This window comes from Venturia canescens, chromosome 1, assembly GCF_019457755.1.
Source record: "Venturia canescens isolate UGA chromosome 1, ASM1945775v1, whole genome shotgun sequence".
Lineage (NCBI taxonomy): Eukaryota > Metazoa > Arthropoda > Insecta > Hymenoptera > Ichneumonidae > Venturia > Venturia canescens.
In genome coordinates, this window is record NC_057421.1 from 4,698,773 (window position 1) to 4,717,109 (window position 18,337).

The window sequence follows — 18,337 nt, forward strand, 5'->3', positions numbered from 1 at the left end:
CCTGTACACCATTGTGTTTCAATATCTATTTATCTACTTATAAATAAACGTATACAGGGTGTCCACCGTCCTCAAGTCAGCAAAATAAACTCAACTTTTACGGGCAAGCCGTCAATCAAAAAGTCGTTCCAGTTCCTTCCCGACGAATTATTCATTTCCAAAACTGCTTGACGTGTCTTTTACCGAGCATACCGCTAGCACACTTGCAGATAGAGCAAAAGTCCAAAGGACCAATCTTGTAGAACGGAAAATTTCCTACTAAAAAACACTTCCTGACGACACTTTCGTCTCCGTAGTAGTTTCATTTTGAGGCCGGTTTGTAGCAGTGGCTCCCGGACATTTCCCGGAACGTGCGTCCGATCTTGTAAAAACGCTATTTTTCGACGAGCTCCTGAGACGAATGTAGAGAAGATTGATCTGTGCGGCCACAAACTTTTCCGTGAGAAATTCAACGCGCTATAAAATTGGTCCTACAAAGTTTTGCTTCATCTCGGTTCACCTCGTTTCTAAGAGGAGACGCTAGACGCTAAAGTGAGGTTAGGCTCCGTAACTATCGAACGCGATTCACCCGGTACGTACATTCCGTTCATTGCGAGAACTCATCGGCGCGATTTAGCAAAAAACAGGTCGAAGAGGTCGGAAACATGAAAATTAAACTCATATGCGTATATTCACATGCATAATCTCGCAGCGTTGTATGAAAAAAAAAGAAGTATCAGCGCGTTGAGCGTAGAATTAAAAAGCTTCGTGAAATCCAGTTCCTCTACGGCAAGTACAACGCTTTTGTATATACGTGTGTTTATTATTATCCATTCATCATCAATCATTATTATTGTTATTACTGATAAACTCGCCAGCGAGTGTATATAGATCAGCGATTAATCGATAAAATCAACAAGACAATACAAATGATCGTACAATTATTATTACGTTTATTCCAATCGATTGGCTCAATGGTTATTGTTGTTATCATCATTATTATTAATATTATTATCGCATAACCACCGGTCACACAAATCTTTCTCGTCTATTGTCTAAACGACGTTTTTTTCTCTGTAATCATTATTTCTCGTTTAAATCCCTTTTTTTGTCAAATTGTGTTTTTCGGAAGAGCTCACGAATTTTTGTTCCTTCGTATTCTAAATGGACGCTGATGTCAGAAAATCTAGATTCTCATTTCGACCGATTGAACGAAACTTTTCAAGGGGACATTTTTTTCACGAGTTCGATCGTTGCTCACCCTCCAATTTCAACTCGCCTCAATGATCGTGCTGCACAACACAATAATCCACTTTCCACGATAAAGATGTAAATATAACGCGACTCAACGAACAATCTCGACTCCGGATATTCTGACATTAGAGCTTCGTATAAATAAATATATTAATAGGCTATTTTTAACGTTGAATCGGCCGTTGTCAATGTTCCAAGTGATTTTATTCCAAATCTCTTTCATTACTATTTAATATACGCCGAATTTACCCGAGAGTTTATCCACTTAGTTATCACTAAAGTTCCGTATAAATATCGTTATCGTGCGATCGTTTTTTCTTTCTTTATCTTTTTTCCTTCTTTTCCCTGCGCTCCTCCGTACTTCTAGGTTTGATTTCCATGCGAAATACTTATTTAGTTGAAAGTTTTTATCACTTATTATCTATAGGACGTTTGATTTACCACGTTATTAAGAAACTCGTCTGATCAGTACAGTTTGCGTATTGTTGAATTATAATGTTAGTACTTTTATCGTATATCTAAATCGATCGAAAAGTTTCGGGTTTTTCCTGTTTTTTTTTTTTTCCTTTTCAGTACATTTATATATCCTCATTTTTTTCACTTGAAAAGATGCTCTACGTGTACGGTGTTCCTAGGAAGTAAAGTTCGATGAAAATTCGAGTCGGTGGTGACGCACAGTCGATTTTACAAAACGAGATGAAGCTCCAAATATTTTGTTCTCCTACTTTTGTGCACTTTTTGGTGCTCGAATATTTAGAAAAATTGGAATCGATTATTTTGGAATGTGGAAAGTTCGCGAAGAAGGGAGAAAAAATGGAGGCTGAAAATAAACTGCTTTCCAACGATTTCGTTTTTTTTTTTCACGAACTGTTAGTGCGGCCCTTCATTGACACGCGCAAGGATTTTGGTTTTCAGTTATTGTCTTTAATACATAAAAAAAAATATCTTCACAGCTTCGTCACACATCCGCAAACATCACCGATTGACACTGAAATTTTTGGACGCCGATCGAAGCGATGGAAAGTGAGAGCCAAGTGGGATTAAACTTTTGATTATCGTGGACTAATTTTCTAGAAAAATAGTTTCATTCGAGTGAGGATTTTTTTCTTTGACGATGACGAAGAATTTCATCGGAAAATTTACTGTCGACACGACTTTTTCATCAAGGATTGAAAACTTCGAGTTTCCCCAAGTGCTTTGACTCTCGCGCTCTTGGATAATGAAACTCGAACGACTATTCGGCGGATTCGAATAAATATTTTTTTATAGTAAAATCGAGACGTCCGTATTCGTACATTATCTTATTAGAATATTTGGTGAGTTTTTAGTCATATTTTTGTACAATTGACCAATTTTCATCTTTCATTCGCATCGAACGTGGTTTACTGGTGAAACGTTAATTTGCGTGATAAAAATAGTCATTGCCCCAAATACGATGATTACGTACTTATGATGGATTTCGAAAAAAAGCATCGAACTTAATTTACGTTAAAATACACGAGCTTCGTATATCCATGGATATCCGTTGCTTCGAGCCGGAAATCGATAAAAATGAAAAGTTAGTCATCGAATGAAAAAACGATGGACAATTTCGAGGGGATTTCCGAAGAAATTGGATTCGTTTTCATGCACACCTCCGTGGTTTGCTGTTCGTCGAAAATCGAGAAAAAATCGACTATTGGGAGGACGCTTCGAAAACGGTTTTGCGCCGATGAGAGATTAAACATTGCATTTGAATCCATTTTACAAAAAATAATACTTTTGATTTTTTTCAAAACATTGAAAAAAAAATTCATGGGGCTTTCTGAACTTCTTTCGTTGCCGGAATGACTCAACAAAAATTCGGATGGATTTGAAAAATGTGTAAGCTTATTTCTCGTAGGAGAAATTTAAAAAAACCACCCTTCGTTGGAGGTTTCTCTGTTGATAAAAGGCTTTAATAAGTTTTTCGAAAAATTCATATTGAAAATCGTCGATCCGAGTTTTTAAAGCGGCTCATTTTTTTCAGTTTTTTGTTCGTTCGCAAAAGTTGTGAAATATTGATGCACCAGCATTTTCTCCCGAACGAATAATTTTTTAATGAAAACAACATTTGTGCTGGGGAAAAAAATGAAAATAAAAATTTAACAATCCGAGGAATCCGACAATGCCTTTCTGTACCCAAAAATGGTGGGACGGATTTGAAAAAAATGGCAATAATCATGATCTCGGCAAGCTCGACGAATGCGTCGAGAAAACAATCGATCGAGATACGATAAAAAAAAGTGTTCAATCGGTTTTAGGTGTTTTTATTTATATATAAAAAAACGCAAGTTTAATGTACATTTATGAAGGTGATATCGCGACGGTGTAAGGTTTTGGAGGTGAGCGTGATACCTAATCTCGATCATATTCACGCGTTCCCACACCTTTTCACGTTGTCCACGTTTCACAAGTGTCATCGAGACCAGTCGCTACTCGCTAGAGGCTTCCATTTCTTTCGCTTCTTTTTCCCGTCATTTTTCCAGTTTTTTCTCACACTCCAACAATGTCTTACTGCTGTTGTTTTTTTTCTGGATTATTTATTCAACGTCTGCGCACGCTCCAGAAATAAATGAAGAGATTAGGAGGGGGGAGCAGCAAGAAGCATGAAAACTTTCGACGAAATGTACAATTTTTGTTAAAACTTTCATGAAAGACTGGCAAGAACCGAAAGATTTTTACTTCTTTTAGAAATTTACTTTGAAATTGAAACAACGGTTTTGCCACATGATCAATGTACTGTAAATAGTACAGTTGCGGTGAAAAAGAAGTCGAATAAAAATGAGGTGCAGCGATCGGAAGAAGAAAACGCTCGATAACACGAAAAACAGAAAAATAATGCTAAAAATATTCGTTTTTCCTTCAATGCTGATCGCAATGACTTTATCGAAAGAATCTGATACTTCTATCCACGGTGAAAATGGGGAAACGCTGCCATTATCTTTGCAAATTTCTAATTAAAATGACGAATCTTACAATTTTTCTTAACCGAGAATATTAACGATGAAATAAAGTTGAAGAAAAGAAATCGTCAAACAATCGGCTTATCGGGTCTCCGGAACGCGAGTCGAATTTTTTGTGCCCAGTGATCTTTCCTCGCTTGTCTTCTACGATCGTCAAGCCGCTGGAGTACCATGGCATTTGTTTATTCTTTCGGTTATTTGTCTTTATAATTATCCACGTAAATTGAGAAAACGGCTTGTCAAGACTCGCCCGGAACGCTGCGACGACAGAAACAGGAAGGAGGAAAAGAGACTGAGAAAGAGAGCGAGAAAAATATTGTCACGGGACAATGTGTCGTTATTTTTGGTCGCGTCAAAGCCTATTCGTGTTTTCTTTTCTCGTTCGTTTCGCAGGCTGTTGCGAAAACGAAGCTCAACGGTTACGCATCAATCGATTTTTACTCCCCTCCCTCGTTATTTCCATCTCGAAATTCGTAAGAAACATCGCATTGTCCTGTGTAGCAAAAAAAAAGCACTGGTAAATTCCATGAATTCGAAAATGCATCTGAAAGAGGAATTCGATTCGAATCAATAGAGAAAATGACGTGTCAATACCATTTATTTCAAACAAATCACCTGTCAAGAGTTCTCTCTCGCGTGCAGATCTTTTTTCATTCCATAGAAATAACATTAGAAAAAAAAATAAAAGAAAAAGCGTTTCGTTACTCCGGGAAACGAAAGTTCCTAGAGCCTTTTCGTTTTCAGATGCGCTCGCGTTCTTCGTTCTTTCGCAACCTCTTACACAAATTCAAAAAGTTTCGAACGTTCAGAGCCTCCGGTCAGAAACTCATCCCCAAAGCAAAATCCCTCCTTCCGATTCTCTTTTCTTCTCTCTTCCGCGCCTCGATCATCAATGCTAAACTTCGAGAGGGCGATATTGAATAAATTTGCCGAAAAGAAGTCTGGACTCGCGCCGTTTGTACAATTTCAATGATTTCTTGATTTTTAGTCGTTTCGTCAATTAATACGTATATATCTATATATACCATCTTTCATGTTTTTTAATATTAATCATTTTCGATCTGTATTAGATGTTGTTTCTTTACTTCCGTCTACACGATAGTTTGTTGGTTTTTTGTTTAATATTTCTTACAAAACGCGCTCGTATTAAATAGATCACGATTTCGAGCGGCTCGAATAGCCCGTTAATTCTTGGGTCGAAAATATCAGTGCGTTTCTTATGCAAACATCGCGTTTCGAGACGAGCATTCGATTTCTTGCTCTTTCATGACATAACATGTTTTTTTCTCTTGTTTTCCCCCCTCATAATTTCACTTGTCTTCTCTTTGTAGTTCTCGATGATCTTCGCGGATGAATTAATATAGTATATAAGTGTGATAAGTCAGCGGGGTGAAGTGATGGCCGTGGTGGAGTTTTTCTCGCCTTCTTCGTGGTTTCATGTTTCTTTTTCTGTTTTGTTTTTTTTATTATTATTTTATTTTTTGTGTTTGTTTTTTTTTTCTCGAGGGAGGGATATAGTAGTAGGTTTCTTAAGGTCCTAAAGCTCCGCGTTCTCGTAAAAACGTCGTATATCTCGGTTGGGATTTTCACTTCTTTTTGTTTTTGTTGTTCGGTCCCCGTGGCGGCGTGACCGGCCTGCCGGCGTTCAATCCACCGTACGCAAATTTCCTCTTGTCCGCCGGCTTCAGAATCTGGAAACTGCACATGAGCGTCTCGTCCACCGACATCATGGCACCTGCGTTGTCGAATTCACCGCAATAATTCGGCGCTGAGAATAACGTCACCAACTGCCGTTTCGCGAAAAACTCGTATCCGTCTTCGACCACCTGAAATTCAATATTCATTCAAATTGTACGTCATCTTCGGTTGTACGTCGTTTTGAGTTTATCAAAATTTCTCAAAATAGCGCTTTAGAAATCTCCGTGCCATGTATTGTGCCGAAAATCACAGTCACTTGTTCAATTGGCTGCACAAGTTCAACTTCACAGTGAAAAAACCAACGGAATTATTGATCGAATAAACTCTCAAATTTTTGTGCGAACGATTGAAGTATGCAAATGATAATTCAATTGATTTTGCAACGTAAAAATTCATTATTCCCCACGACCAATAACCGTGAGTAGGAGCTTGGATTGAGGATCGGAATCAGAGTCGAAAAGCTCAGTAATTTTTTTCATACAAAATTCTCTCCCGATGAATGATAAATATTGAAGTTTGGAAATGCGCGTTCTTCTATCGCGCATTCGTGCTCGTATTCGAAAAGATTGGTCGTCTGGACTTAGGCTTTATGCCCAACCGTTTTAGCAGAATGCGCGATTGGCATATTCCATCGACGTATTGTCTAAATTTGGCAAACAATAATTTATTCCTAGACCTTTCGATTCAGATTTTAGCTCAAACACGCGTGCATAAACCTAAGTTTGTGTATTGTAGAGAAAAAAAAGTTCTATTTAAAATGATGAAATTAGATGAAAAGCGTTGGACGGTAAAAAAATGATTGGAAAGATAAAAGCGTGGCGACAAATGAGTATGACGCAAGCGTACAACATTTCGTAGAGTTTCGAAATAACTTAAGCATCGTAATAGTACCTGATGAGCGCGGCATATGAGATCGAAGTCGTGCTTATGTAAAAATTTGGCAACGACTTCGGCACCGAACGTGAACGACACACCGCGATCATTCTCGCCCCAACCCATCGTGTCCTTGTCCGGATCTGACCACAATAAATCGCAGAGTAGACCCTGATCGGGTACGTCGGTTGGTCGCATGATACGTCTTATTTGTTCCATGCTCTGTAAATCGGGGCTGAGACCACCGTGACAACAGAATATCTTTTCGTCGACAATCGCCGCGACTGGCAGACAGTTGAAGCAATCCGTAAAGGTTTTCCATAGTTTGATGTTGTAACGACGTTTGCCTATGATCGGTCAACCAATTTAATTTATTTTTCACATGAAACTGTGATAAATATTCGAAGAATCATTTACTTGAAGTTATAACAAAGTGGAAGCATTCTGAAATTGCTAATTCTTAGCTGCACGTAAGAAGAAATACAATGATTCAGTATTTAGCGAAAAAATAAGTATTTTGAATGTGAAATTGACGTGAATATTGTTCTTTTGTAAGATACTAAACTCACATTCGTCGTAAAATCCGTATATCCTGTTGATCGAGGCGCACTCGTGGTTCCCTCGAAGTAAGAAAAAGTTCTCTGGGTATTTGATCTTGTAAGCGAGTAGGAGACAAATCGTCTCGAGAGATTGTTTTCCTCTGTCTACATAATCGCCTAGAAAAAGGTAATTGCTCTCGGGTGGAAAGCCTCCGTATTCAAAAAGTCGTAGCAAATCGTAGTATTGCCCGTGAATGTCACCTGAGAAAGGATAAAAGTGGAATGTGAAAAATTCGTTAAAAAATCACGGACGATACATTTCTGTAACATGACATTCAACATTTTTTGTGGACCTGTCTTTGTGAAAATTTCTCACAAACTTTTCTTTTCAAAATACCAGAGTTCTGATTGACTGAATATCTTAACAGCTAATAAAATTGCAAAATGTCCAAGTGAAAAATGAGTTATGACTACGTCTGATCAAAATGAATGGATTTGTAATGAAAAATTTAGTCATAGCAGACTGCAAAGGTGAATTCACCGTTCCCTCGACCGTTCGATGCAGAAAATTCTGAATGATGATACATTATTCGGACTGTGACTTGATAACATATTTTCACCATCCAATAATTATCAATCATTTCAGCACTAAGTATTAGATTCGACTTTGATGCCGGAGTACAAATGTGTTTACGACTTACCGCATATCTTGAGCGGCGCCTCTAACTCCAGAAGAATTGGCTGAGACAGGAAAATTTCTCGAGACTTCAAGCACAGTCCCCGAATCTCACTTTCTGTTAGCTGCACATTTTTTCCTGGGCGTGCCCCTCGTACTGGAACAAAATTTGTCGAAATGTGCTTCACATCCTTGTCTGTCATTCAATTTTTACTTCAATTCTTCAAATTTGACTTGATTACTGGTCAAATTTTGCTTCAAAATCTTTCGAATTAAACTGTTATTTCAAGCTTATTTTGAGTGAAGGATAAAAATAAAAGCTGAACAGCTCTACGCATCATTCCGTAAACGCTGGAAATTTTATATTCTTACAAAAACATTATTTAAATGTGAGATACTTCACTAAAAGCATTCAGCAGAAACCGCAAGTTTTACCAAACACCCTTTTCTTAATATTTCCCAGAAATGAACGTTCTCAGCAACTTCAGAATATTTCTCTTCTCAAGCACACATCAATGTTACGAAATTTGAGAAAATTCTATGATATCAAGTGGAATCCTTTTTACGATACTGAAGTTTGCAACGTTGGAGTTCAACAAAATGAAAGAAAAAAACATTTGTAATTCACCAATTTTTATTTCGCAAAGTATCTGTGCAGGTTGAGAAACTACAAATTGTAAATTCGGCGAGGAACGAAATTGGAGAATTACTGGAATTATTGGAGGGTTTTTAAAGATCATTTAGTCATTCCTTTTTACTCATATCGTAAAGTGTGTCAAGTTCATTAATGAATTTGAATACTATTGTAAAGCAATATCCGTATTGTTTTATTGATAACGCATTGAACTCCTAACTATTAAAAATAATCAGTAATTATTAGCCGCTACAGGCCAAAAAAACATCGAAGAACAAAGGTTTTACGAAAAAATTTGTAAAAATGTTTGCATATATCAACTGAAAAAGTCAACGTTCGCATCAAGGTCACGTTTGAGGACATAACTTCCCGCGTGAATGAGATGCATCGGTTCAACTGCCCGGTCTCATAACAGGGTTGCTTTGATTGCTGTAGAAATAAAATTGAGGTGGAGCAGGAGACCTGAGCGGTAAACACGATGACACAAAACCAGTGAACTAGAGCGATATATCGTTAATTTAAAAATTGGCGGGTAAAGTAGTAGACACGAGAAGCGCGCATAAAACCGAGTAGGAGCAGGAGCGGCGTAAAAGAAAAACGAAACCTCGCCCAAAATGACTGTGAGCGGTATCTCTGCGCGTGTATTGTCAATGGTGTTTTTCGTAAACAGTAAAAAAGCGACACGTTTTGGCCACTATCAGGAGGAGCCGTTCCATGGCTGCGATCGCGCGATATCGCTCGAAAGACTAATTTTAATTCGGAAAAGTTGCGTAATCGATATAGAATAAAATGGTAGGGCGCGGATGGAGGAGGGCAAGAGAGGAAGGAAGGAAAGGAAGGACAGGAGATCCCTCTCCCCTCGCGGGGAGGGAGAGAGCCATGTCACTCGATGGATTGAAAAAAAAGTTTATATACATTCATATGTACATATATTTACGAATATATACATGTATATATTTTTGAGCGTCGAGACGTCACGCTAAAGAGACGTCTCGAGGAGATAACGTACTATATATTTTTCCGGGCGTTTTACCGTAGTACGCATATCCTCATATCGTAAGCGCACATACACTATTGGAAAAAGAGAGTGAGAAGACGCGGGACGATGGTTTACGGTAGAAGGCAGAAAAAAATCGCGGAGTAACCAAACCCCTCTCCCACGCCCTTAATTTATTCGTCGAACGATTAAAAAAAAAACAAAGCGAAGGAAAGTCGCGGAAGCGTCAAACTTTTATTTCTTTTTTATTCTCGTCATACCTTCTAAGAGCCGTCCGATAATGCTGTCAATGTTTAATTTGTCGGATTCAGCCATCGGGCCGAAGTTATGGTTTGCGTCCTCGGAAGTTTCGCACGGAGCACCGTTCGTTAAAAATTACTGTTTTATGTACGTAAGAAAGCGCGCGCGATTATTATTTCCGTGAAAATTTCTTTCCACGATCTTACGGGGAAACGCGCGGCAGGCACCTTCTCGTGTTTTTGAGGGACACTCGTGTACAACGCTCAGACCGCGGGTTTTACGGGACACACAAGGGTATACTCGCAATGGCTGCCCCGAACAAACCGCGCACTCCGCTCCTCCCCCCTCTTTTCCTACTTTTTTTCTTTCTCGTCGCCGTCCTCTTATCTCTATCCTCCTCCCCTCCTTGCCCTACCTCGCCGAACGCGCGCGTCGCCGCGGCGCGTTGGACTCCCATGGGGAGGGGATCCCGATGCTGCTGCCACGTTTATTCAACGGTTTATTTTCACACTGTCGTTCTTCTTCTTCTCGATGTTACCAACATTTTTTTCCATGGTGTCAAATTTCCCTAGACTTACTACGTTCTTTTTTTTTATATTGCTGTGCAATTTGTTTGTCATTATTTTCCGATTTACAATAATTATGTGATCGAAGAACAAAAGTAATTCCATATTCCTCCAAATTGATACGAAATTGTTATTATTGAAAAATTGTTATTGATTTTGATGCCCTCCACATTCCTTAATTTTAACTGAGCTGAGTATATACTGTACAGTATGTTTAGCTATGTCATCAAAGTCAATTACCCCTCTATCAATGAATTTTATTTTTTTTTATTGTACACGTACACGTCAATTGTATACCGAGTGTTCCTGGGGTTCCTGGTGTAACTTGAGAAATGCTTTTTTAGGTTATATCGGCCGCAGTCGCCGCAGTGCTATTGCCATAGAAAAATATAAACTTTGTAAATCCTTGTTCACTATTCGTCTCACGTTCTACGACATGATTGGCTGAAGCTACGCTTTTTATAATGCTATGAAATAAAATGTGATGAGCTCTTCAACTCTTCACTACGGATCCAATGTTTACTTGCAGAAGTAAAAATGTAATGAGAAATAAAATTATTATTCCGTGTCCTGAACAAGCGATTTGTCGAATGTGTTTTTTTCTTTCACTCGTTATTTGTGGAAATTGATTTATTATATTTCTAATTGGACAAGTCGGGCCACCGGCAGTAAACAGTAAACACTAGCGGTATAAATATATATATATATATAACAATTTGTGGATTCTATTTATGTTCACACATCAGCTATATTTCGTTTTGGCATTTTCTAACGAGTTTGTAGCTTAAAATAAACTTTCTTTTCGTCTACCAGCACAATCTAGATTTTTCTTTCATTTCCCTTTTTAAAGCGTTGCAGCGCTCGTCAACTCTTCAGTTATAAAATTTGCATCAGCTACGCGCAACTCACTGCTCATCAACAATAAACACGTTGTGACCATTGTTTATCGAAGTTTGGTTAATTGAAATCAGGAACCTAAACAAACAAAGTAAGTATCTTCATACCAAAATCTAATAATTTCATTATGTTAACACCCGTTTTTCGTCATGTGCACTTCAAGGTATTTACTAATTTCATTATATTCAGTTTTGACAGTAAAGAAGTAGAATTATCATTTTTCATTTCAAATTTTTTTTGCCATTAAGGTGATACCAAATCACTAACAAAGTTTTTTAATTCAGTGTACATTGTTAATGATAAGCTTGCAAAGATCACTAAGAACTACTATTTCAAATTGAGTCAATTTTTTTTTACTGTCCTGTTAAATTAGAAGAAATTGAAATCTTAGCCAGAAAAAACGAAATTAAGTTTGACATCCAATTAGTTTGACTTCAATTAAAAAATCTGCTCCCTTTCCAGAAAAAAATGACTAAACAAAACTTATCGTCACAAGAATTGAAAGAAAAGGGAAACGAAGAATTTCTGAAAGGAAATTGGGACGAAGCTTTAGCTCATTACACAAATGCTCTGAAGCTGTCGACAGAAGAAAATGCGGATAAAGCTATTTATTACAAAAATAGAGCTGCAGTTTACTTGAAACAAAATGAGTACAACAAAGCTGTGGCGGATTGCGACGAAGCATTAAAAATCTGCCCCAATGATCCAAAGGCTTTATTCCGAAGATGTCAAGCACTAGAGGCATTGGAACGTTTCGAAGAGTCTTACAGGGATGCACGATATATTCTGAATTTGGACCCTTCCAACAAAGCAATTCAGCCAGTTCTTGCAAGATTGCATGGAATAGTGCAAGAACGACACAGACAAAATTCCTTGGTCAGCGCCAAAGTTTCTCAAATGTGTGAACTTGCTTTTGACATGCAAATTGACAAAGAGCGAAGGGAAACAGCTATAAACAATCTTCTTGTGCTTTCGAGAGAACACGCCGGTGCCGAAGTCATGTACAACGAAGGAATCATTCAGAAACTTATGAAGTTATTTAAACTCGAAAAAAAATACGACACAATTATTATTCCAGCGATTAGAATCACTGCTGAACTCTGTAAAAATGAACCGAAACGAACCCAGAAAATCATGATGGACATCGGCATTCCGTGGTTACTGGAAATGCTCAATAGTACAAACGAAGAAAGAGTTATGTCTGCTCAGCATTGTATGCAGGTAAGAATACGTGTTCTCTGCTAAGAAGTACGGATAGAAAAGTTTTTTTCTTGTAGCTTGCAAAAACTTATGGAAAAATCATTATGAAAATGTTTCTCTGTTTGACAAAATTTTGAAAAACGAAATAATCAATTGAACCCTCCCGTGCTTTGAATGGATTTTCGAAAAATTATATTAAATTTCCATAGTATACTATTCGCCACAACTTCCATCTTGAATTATTAAAAAAGTAGTTTCATAAAATAGGAACGAACTGCTATAACAACAATTCTGTTTTCATTCTCGATCGCTACCAATTGTTTACAGACGATATTGAACAGCTACAGCGGAATGGACAACAAAACAGAAACGAAGCCAAAGAAAGAGTTGTGCGAGGAATACAAAAAGGAGATTGACACATTGCTAACGTGTTTGGTATACAGCATAACAGACCGGACAATTTCAGGATTGGCACGCGACGCGTTAATTGAGTTGATAATGCGTAACATTAATTACACAACGTTGGACTGGGCGGAGCGTTTTGTGGAAATTCGTGGATTGCAGCGTTTGATGGAAGTGGCAAGTGAATTGGAGGAGTACAAATACGAATCAGCGATGAACATAACGCCATCAACAAGGACGGTTACGAGTGTTTGTTTGGCGAGAATCTACGAGAACATGTACTACGATGCAGCGAAGAAAAGGTACATGGACGCCATAGATGAATTCATAAAGGAGAAATTATTGTCACCGGACATAGAATCGAAAGTTCGAGTGACCGTGGCGATAACGACGCTTTTGTTGGGTCCCCTGGACGTGGGAAATTCGATAATCGCACGGGACGGAATAATTCAAATGATTCTGGTGATGGCGGGGACAGATGACGCGCTGCAGCAAAAAGTTGCCTGCGAGTGCATCGTCGCAGCGGCTTCGAAGAAGGACAAAGCGACGGCGATAATCGGCCAAGGTGTGAACATCCTAAAGAAGCTGTATCAATCGAAAGACGACGCGATCCGAGTGCGAGCTCTAGTCGGCCTTTGCAAACTAGGAAGTTCCGGCGGAAGCGACGCAACGATTCGTCCTTTTGCCGAGGGAGCGACGAAGAAACTTGCGGAAGCTTGCAGGAGATTCCTCATAAATCCGAAGAAAGAAAAGGACATGAGGAAGTGGGCGGTCGAGGGCTTGTCCTACCTGACTTTCGACGCCGAAGTCAAGGAAAAATTAATCGAAGATAAATCTGCGATACAGGCTATGATCGAAGTTGCCAAATCCGGGGACAAATCTGTTCTCTACGGGGTCGTAACGACCCTCGTTAATCTCTGCAACGCTTACGACAAACAGGAACTCATACCGGAAATGGTGGAGCTTGCCAAATTCGCTAAACACCATATTCCCGAAGAGCACGAATTTGACGATCCCGATTTCGTATCCAACCGCTTAATCGCTCTCGCCAATGCCGGAGTCACCACTGCTCTCGTTAGCCTTGCCAAAACCGACAGTCAAAACAGCAAAGAGCTCATCGCGAGAGTTTTCAACGCTATTTGCAGCGAGAAAGAGGTCCGTGGTATCGTTGTCCAACAGGGAGGCGCCAAAGCTCTCTTGCCCCTCGCCACCGACGGCACTCCAAAGGGCAAAAAACAAGCTGCCCAAGCCCTCGCACGTATCGGAATTACGATCAACCCCGAAACCGCTTTTCCAGGACAAAGAATGCTCGAAGTCATTCGGCCTCTTCTCAATCTTCTCGATCCAGATTGCTCCGCTCTCGAGAACTTCGAAGCCCTCATGGCTCTGTGCAATCTTGCGAGCATCGGTGATTCGACGAGAAAAAGGATTCTTAAGGAGGGCGGATTCACCAAAATCGAGAGTTACATGTACGAGGATCACGACATGCTGAAGAGAGCCTCGACCGAAGTCATTACAAATCTCATAATGTGCGAAGAGGCGATTCCGTATTTTGAGGGGAACAACGATCGTGTTAAATATCTAGTTATTCTCTGCGAGGACGAGGACGAGCCTACGAGACTGGCGGCCTCCGGAGCTCTCGCTATGTTGACTTCTGTCAGCGAAAAAGCTTGCGAGAAGATTCTCGATGCCAAAAATTGGCTCGAGGCTCTACACTTCATGCTCGCCAATCCCAATCCTGGTGTGCAACACCGCGGCGTCACCATCGTTCTCAACATGATCAAATCCACCAAAAACGTCGCTTCCAAAATCATCGAAACTGATATCCTTGAAATCCTCATGGCTCTCACCAAAAGTGAACTCGTACAAAACGAACAAGTTAAAAAAATCGCCAACTCGGCTCTTGAATCCGCTGCCTGCTGGGATCTCATCCAGAAAAATGCTAATGACTCTAATGACCAGGAATCAAGTTCTTCCAGCCAACCAACCGAAACTCCGACACCTGCAGATACTCTCGAATGAGGAACAAAATACTTTTTTACGAAAATACAGTGCCTTGAAAAAAAAAAATCGTCTACACCCTCCAACCACTTTTCATGTCACCACTTGGATCATCTTTTTTAAAATATTCGTTATTGAACTTATTTCGCGCGTGTCGTAGCCAAAAAATCATTTTATTGCAATTTTTGTACTCTGTGTGTTCTACAAAGAGGTCAAACATTTGCCATATTCAAATTTTCAAGAGCTTTTATTTTCTAAATAAAATAGATTATTGTTGACCCTTCTTTATGATCGAGTTATAAAAAATTAATCTGTAAAAAAATATTTGGGTTACGAAAAAAATGGAAAAATTTATTCATCTTATTTTGTATCGACGTAATTTCATCATCCAAAACATTTCGAGTTGTATACTTAAATGAAGTTGAGATTGAGAATGATTGAACCACCGAAATCTATCCAAAATGAATGTCTCAAACGGGATATTTTTGCATTTAGAACCGCGATCTTGTGTTGAAGAATGAAAAAAGATCAAAAATCGTTTTTGGTCCTCTCTATTATTTTTATTACAGTATTGTACATAGAGAATATTGTACTTCGTACTATAGATCAACCTATACAAAATATATTATTTATTTGTTATCAATTGACTGGTTTTTTTCTCTCCACGAGAGAGATTACAATGACAATGTAAGATACTCCAACATTTCGTCACAGCTTAAGGAAAGGGTGATTCAGAGCTTGATCCGCCGTTATTCGAGTCTTGTGGTCAATATCCAGCAATCTTATCAACAAACAATACGCTTCTGGTGGATATTTGTGCTTCAATTGTTCCTTGAAGAAAAATAGCATAATATAAATCGTCAAAATCTTAATTGGATTTTTGTAATTTCTCGAACGATGCAGAAATGAAACAAAAAATATTAAAAAGATCAAAATGTTGAAAATATAAGAAAAACGAGTGTGATAAACTTTTTTTGCAATAATACCTTTTCGAGCTCACTCAGGGTATTGGAACCTCTGTTTCTCACTTGCAATTTTTGACAAAGGCTCGGCAAATCAATGCTCGGTAAAGTTTCACTAAATATAAGCTTCTTTCCTATTCGTCGTCATTGTTGTTGTTTTTTTTTTACAACAAAATAAAATACAATAAAATGAAATAAGAAATCATAAAATGAAAAAAAAATCAAGTGGTTGACTAAACGATAGAAAACAGTAAATTATACGGAAATGTCGCTTTTTTTACCTAATTTTCGAGCGCATTGCGTCATTCTCGTGGAACCAAAAATCGTCGTTATTTCGGCCAACGCTGTACAGTCGTCAGGGCAGTAAAAAAATGGTTGAGTACCGCTTAAAATGCACAGCATTATTATTCCGCATGCCCAAATGTCGATTGCTGCAACGAAATAATGAAACGTTACTTTGTATATTTAAATCTTTATTCGCGATTTTCATTCACGTTGACTTTTCCAACCAAATTCAAAAAAGAGCTTCGTTTTCTCGAATTTTAGAGGTGAGAATGATAATTTGTTTGCTCAATTCCTCCCACATTCACGTTTACGGCAGGACGTTCGTTATACTTCTCTAATAAAAAAAACTGACAATATTTTTAACATCAATTAGTTAAGATTTAATCATTATCTTCAAATTCCTGTAAAAATGAATTTCACTCAATTTTTGAAAATAAAAAAAATGATTGGAAACAAACCTGGTGTTTGGTAAGGATACTTGAGTAAAATCTCGGGTGCCCTGTAGCCTGGAGTTCCAGCTCTCGGTGCTGTTTGTCCAGGTCGTAATAGACACAATGAACAAATTCGTGGTTTACCAAAACAGTAGCATTTCTCTTCCACTAATTTTTTCGATTCGGACAGAGAAGATTTGACACTGTTCTAAAAACATGAGTGAGCATTCTTTGACATTGACTGTTTCAATTGATATGTTAATGAAGGATGATGATAACAATTTTCAAAATTAGACAAGTGTTCTGGCTTGGATCTCACCTCGTCACCTCGTTTTCTTTTAGTTGACTGAGTATCAGGAAGCTGAGATTTTGCATCATCCGATTGCTCCACGTGAGGCTTGTATTCCTGGGCTAATCCAAAATCAACCAACAGATATTTACCCCGTATTCGATCATATAAAAAATTACTCGGCTTCACATCTCTATGAATAATGTTGAATTTGTGAACTTTTCTAACAGCTATCATCAAGCCTCGCATGTAACGTTTGAGCTCAATGACACTCATGTCTTTAACGTACTCCTGAAAACAAAAATCCAATCCATTTTATTCCAATATATAGCTGTCTTTGTTATTCCATCCATACAGTCGACTTGCAATAATATTCAATTGCAAAAATTACATCAATTTTTTTATTGCAAGCAAAATTTGATCCATATTGGAAACTCAATTTATTGCTACGTAATTTCTAAAATAGATTCCACCTTCGCTAGAGTGAGTGTGACATTGAGATGAATTCAGATAAAAAGATGATTTGAAAGTAATAAGCAATTCTGTTTTTTTTCTTTACTTACAGAAAACTTATCATGCCTCATGTAGGGCATGACAATGGCAACAGATCCTGCATTCCTTAAACATAACTCGACACCCACAACATTGTCTGCACCCCTGAAAGTTGATAAAAAATTTGATGATTCATGAAAGATAATTTACAAATTAATTGAAACTTGGAAAGTGTAAAAACTATACCCAATTTCCTGTAAGCATTGCAGTTCTCTTTCCAATCTGCTTGGTGGATATGTGGCAGTGAGATACTTGATGGCAAATTTTTTTTTCTCACCGGGTAATTTGAGAGTCGCCAGAAAAACTGAGCTGAAAGTTCCCTCACCGACTTTATAATGTATATCGAAAAGATCATTCAGTATCGGCAAGCTGTTCACGAGAGAGGCAATTTTTTCCTTATCTGGACCTTCTTGATTAGCATAAATGGTTTTTATCAATTTTATGGTCTTTTGAATAAAATTATTTGCATTTTATTTTATCTTACCTTTTTCCGACTCTTTCATGCTTTCTATGGAGTTCATTGCTCAATTATTTGTTAACTGCAACACATTTTTTTTTCTAATGCCCTCCGAACAACGCAGTTACTGAACAATGTTAATGTGAAAACTAACCAAAGTTTTCGTCCTCTTCTTAATGACACTTCGGAAATTGGCGCCAGATTTGATGAACTTCGACTCAATAAATGTGAATAGAAACGGCACGTTATAGGGACCGTGCGCAGCGTCTACAGTGTCACTACGCGGCCAATTCTAAAACTTCCTAGGTGCAATTTAAAGCAGGGCACATATGGGAATTATTACTTTTCGCATTATTTAACAGAATAAAATTATTATTTTTTATCATGTCTCGATCGAGAAAATATTGTTGCATTCGAGAGT

The 18,337-nt window shown here is 38.2% G+C and overlaps 3 protein-coding genes across 8 annotated transcripts; 1 reads left to right on the forward strand and 2 right to left on the reverse strand.

The window, feature by feature from the left end:
• Positions 1-915: 915 nt before the first annotated feature.
• Positions 916-10,217, reverse strand: LOC122409663 (serine/threonine-protein phosphatase alpha-2 isoform). Its single transcript, XM_043417395.1, has 5 exons — positions 9,895-10,217; positions 8,029-8,160; positions 7,358-7,588; positions 6,807-7,135; positions 916-6,043 (listed from the first exon to the last, which is right to left on the reverse strand). The coding sequence occupies exons 1-5, from the start codon at positions 9,947-9,949 to the stop codon at positions 5,804-5,806; spliced, it is 987 nt and encodes a 328-aa protein (XP_043273330.1). The 5' UTR covers positions 9,950-10,217; the 3' UTR covers positions 916-5,803.
• Positions 10,218-10,447: 230 nt separating this feature from the next.
• Positions 10,448-15,583, forward strand: unc-45 (unc-45 myosin chaperone). Of its 4 annotated transcripts, none has more exons than XM_043417219.1 (4): positions 10,448-11,128; positions 11,291-11,432; positions 11,800-12,558; positions 12,865-15,583. In XM_043417219.1, the coding sequence occupies exons 3-4, from the start codon at positions 11,806-11,808 to the stop codon at positions 14,959-14,961; spliced, it is 2,850 nt and encodes a 949-aa protein (XP_043273154.1). In that variant the 5' UTR covers positions 10,448-11,128; positions 11,291-11,432; positions 11,800-11,805; the 3' UTR covers positions 14,962-15,583. The 4 variants fall into 4 exon arrangements, with proteins under 4 accessions (XP_043273154.1, XP_043273127.1, XP_043273136.1 ...); XM_043417192.1 differs by having other exon boundaries at positions 10,449-11,128; positions 11,291-11,428; XM_043417201.1 differs by having other exon boundaries at positions 10,449-10,979; positions 11,291-11,428.
• On the reverse strand, positions 15,479-18,125 carry LOC122409629 (cell division cycle 7-related protein kinase-like). 3 transcript variants are annotated; one of them, XM_043417367.1, is made up of 8 exons: positions 17,944-18,122; positions 17,646-17,865; positions 17,471-17,564; positions 16,938-17,198; positions 16,646-16,826; positions 16,184-16,333; positions 15,927-16,036; positions 15,479-15,771 (listed from the first exon to the last, which is right to left on the reverse strand). In XM_043417367.1, exons 1-8 carry the CDS (start codon positions 17,978-17,980, stop codon positions 15,649-15,651), a joined length of 1,176 nt encoding a protein of 391 aa, XP_043273302.1. In that variant the 5' UTR covers positions 17,981-18,122; the 3' UTR covers positions 15,479-15,648. The 3 variants fall into 3 exon arrangements, with proteins under 3 accessions (XP_043273302.1, XP_043273294.1, XP_043273309.1); XM_043417359.1 differs by having other exon boundaries at positions 17,646-17,868; positions 17,944-18,120; XM_043417374.1 differs by lacking the exon at positions 15,927-16,036 and having other exon boundaries at positions 17,646-17,868; positions 17,944-18,125.
• Between the last annotated feature and the right edge of the window lie 212 nt (positions 18,126-18,337).

Bases quoted from the DNA above. Each gene is read 5' to 3' on its own strand.
- unc-45 (XM_043417219.1), top strand. From the start codon at position 11,806: ATGACTAAACAAAACTTATCGTCACAAGAATTGAAAGAAAAGGGAAAC. The intron at 12,559-12,864 runs GTAAGAATACGT...AATTGTTTACAG, and splicing joins CTGCTCAGCATTGTATGCAG to ACGATATTGAACAGCTACAG.
- LOC122409629 (XM_043417359.1), bottom strand. From the start codon at position 17,980: ATGAACTCCATAGAAAGCATGAAAGAGTCGGAAAAAG. The intron at 17,565-17,645 runs GTATAGTTTTTA...ATCAACTTTCAG, and splicing joins CAATGCTTACAGGAAATTGG to GGGTGCAGACAATGTTGTGG. The intron at 16,037-16,183 runs GTAAAAAAAGCG...GACGACGAATAG, and splicing joins GCAATGCGCTCGAAAATTAG to GAAAGAAGCTTATATTTAGT.
- LOC122409663 (XM_043417395.1), bottom strand. From the start codon at position 9,949: ATGGCTGAATCCGACAAATTAAACATTGACAGCATTATCGGACGGCTC. The intron at 8,161-9,894 runs GTATGACGAGAA...ATTTTGTTCCAG, and splicing joins TATCGGACGGCTCTTAGAAG to TACGAGGGGCACGCCCAGGA. The intron at 7,589-8,028 runs GTAAGTCGTAAA...ATCCTTTCTCAG, and splicing joins GGCGCCGCTCAAGATATGCG to GTGACATTCACGGGCAATAC.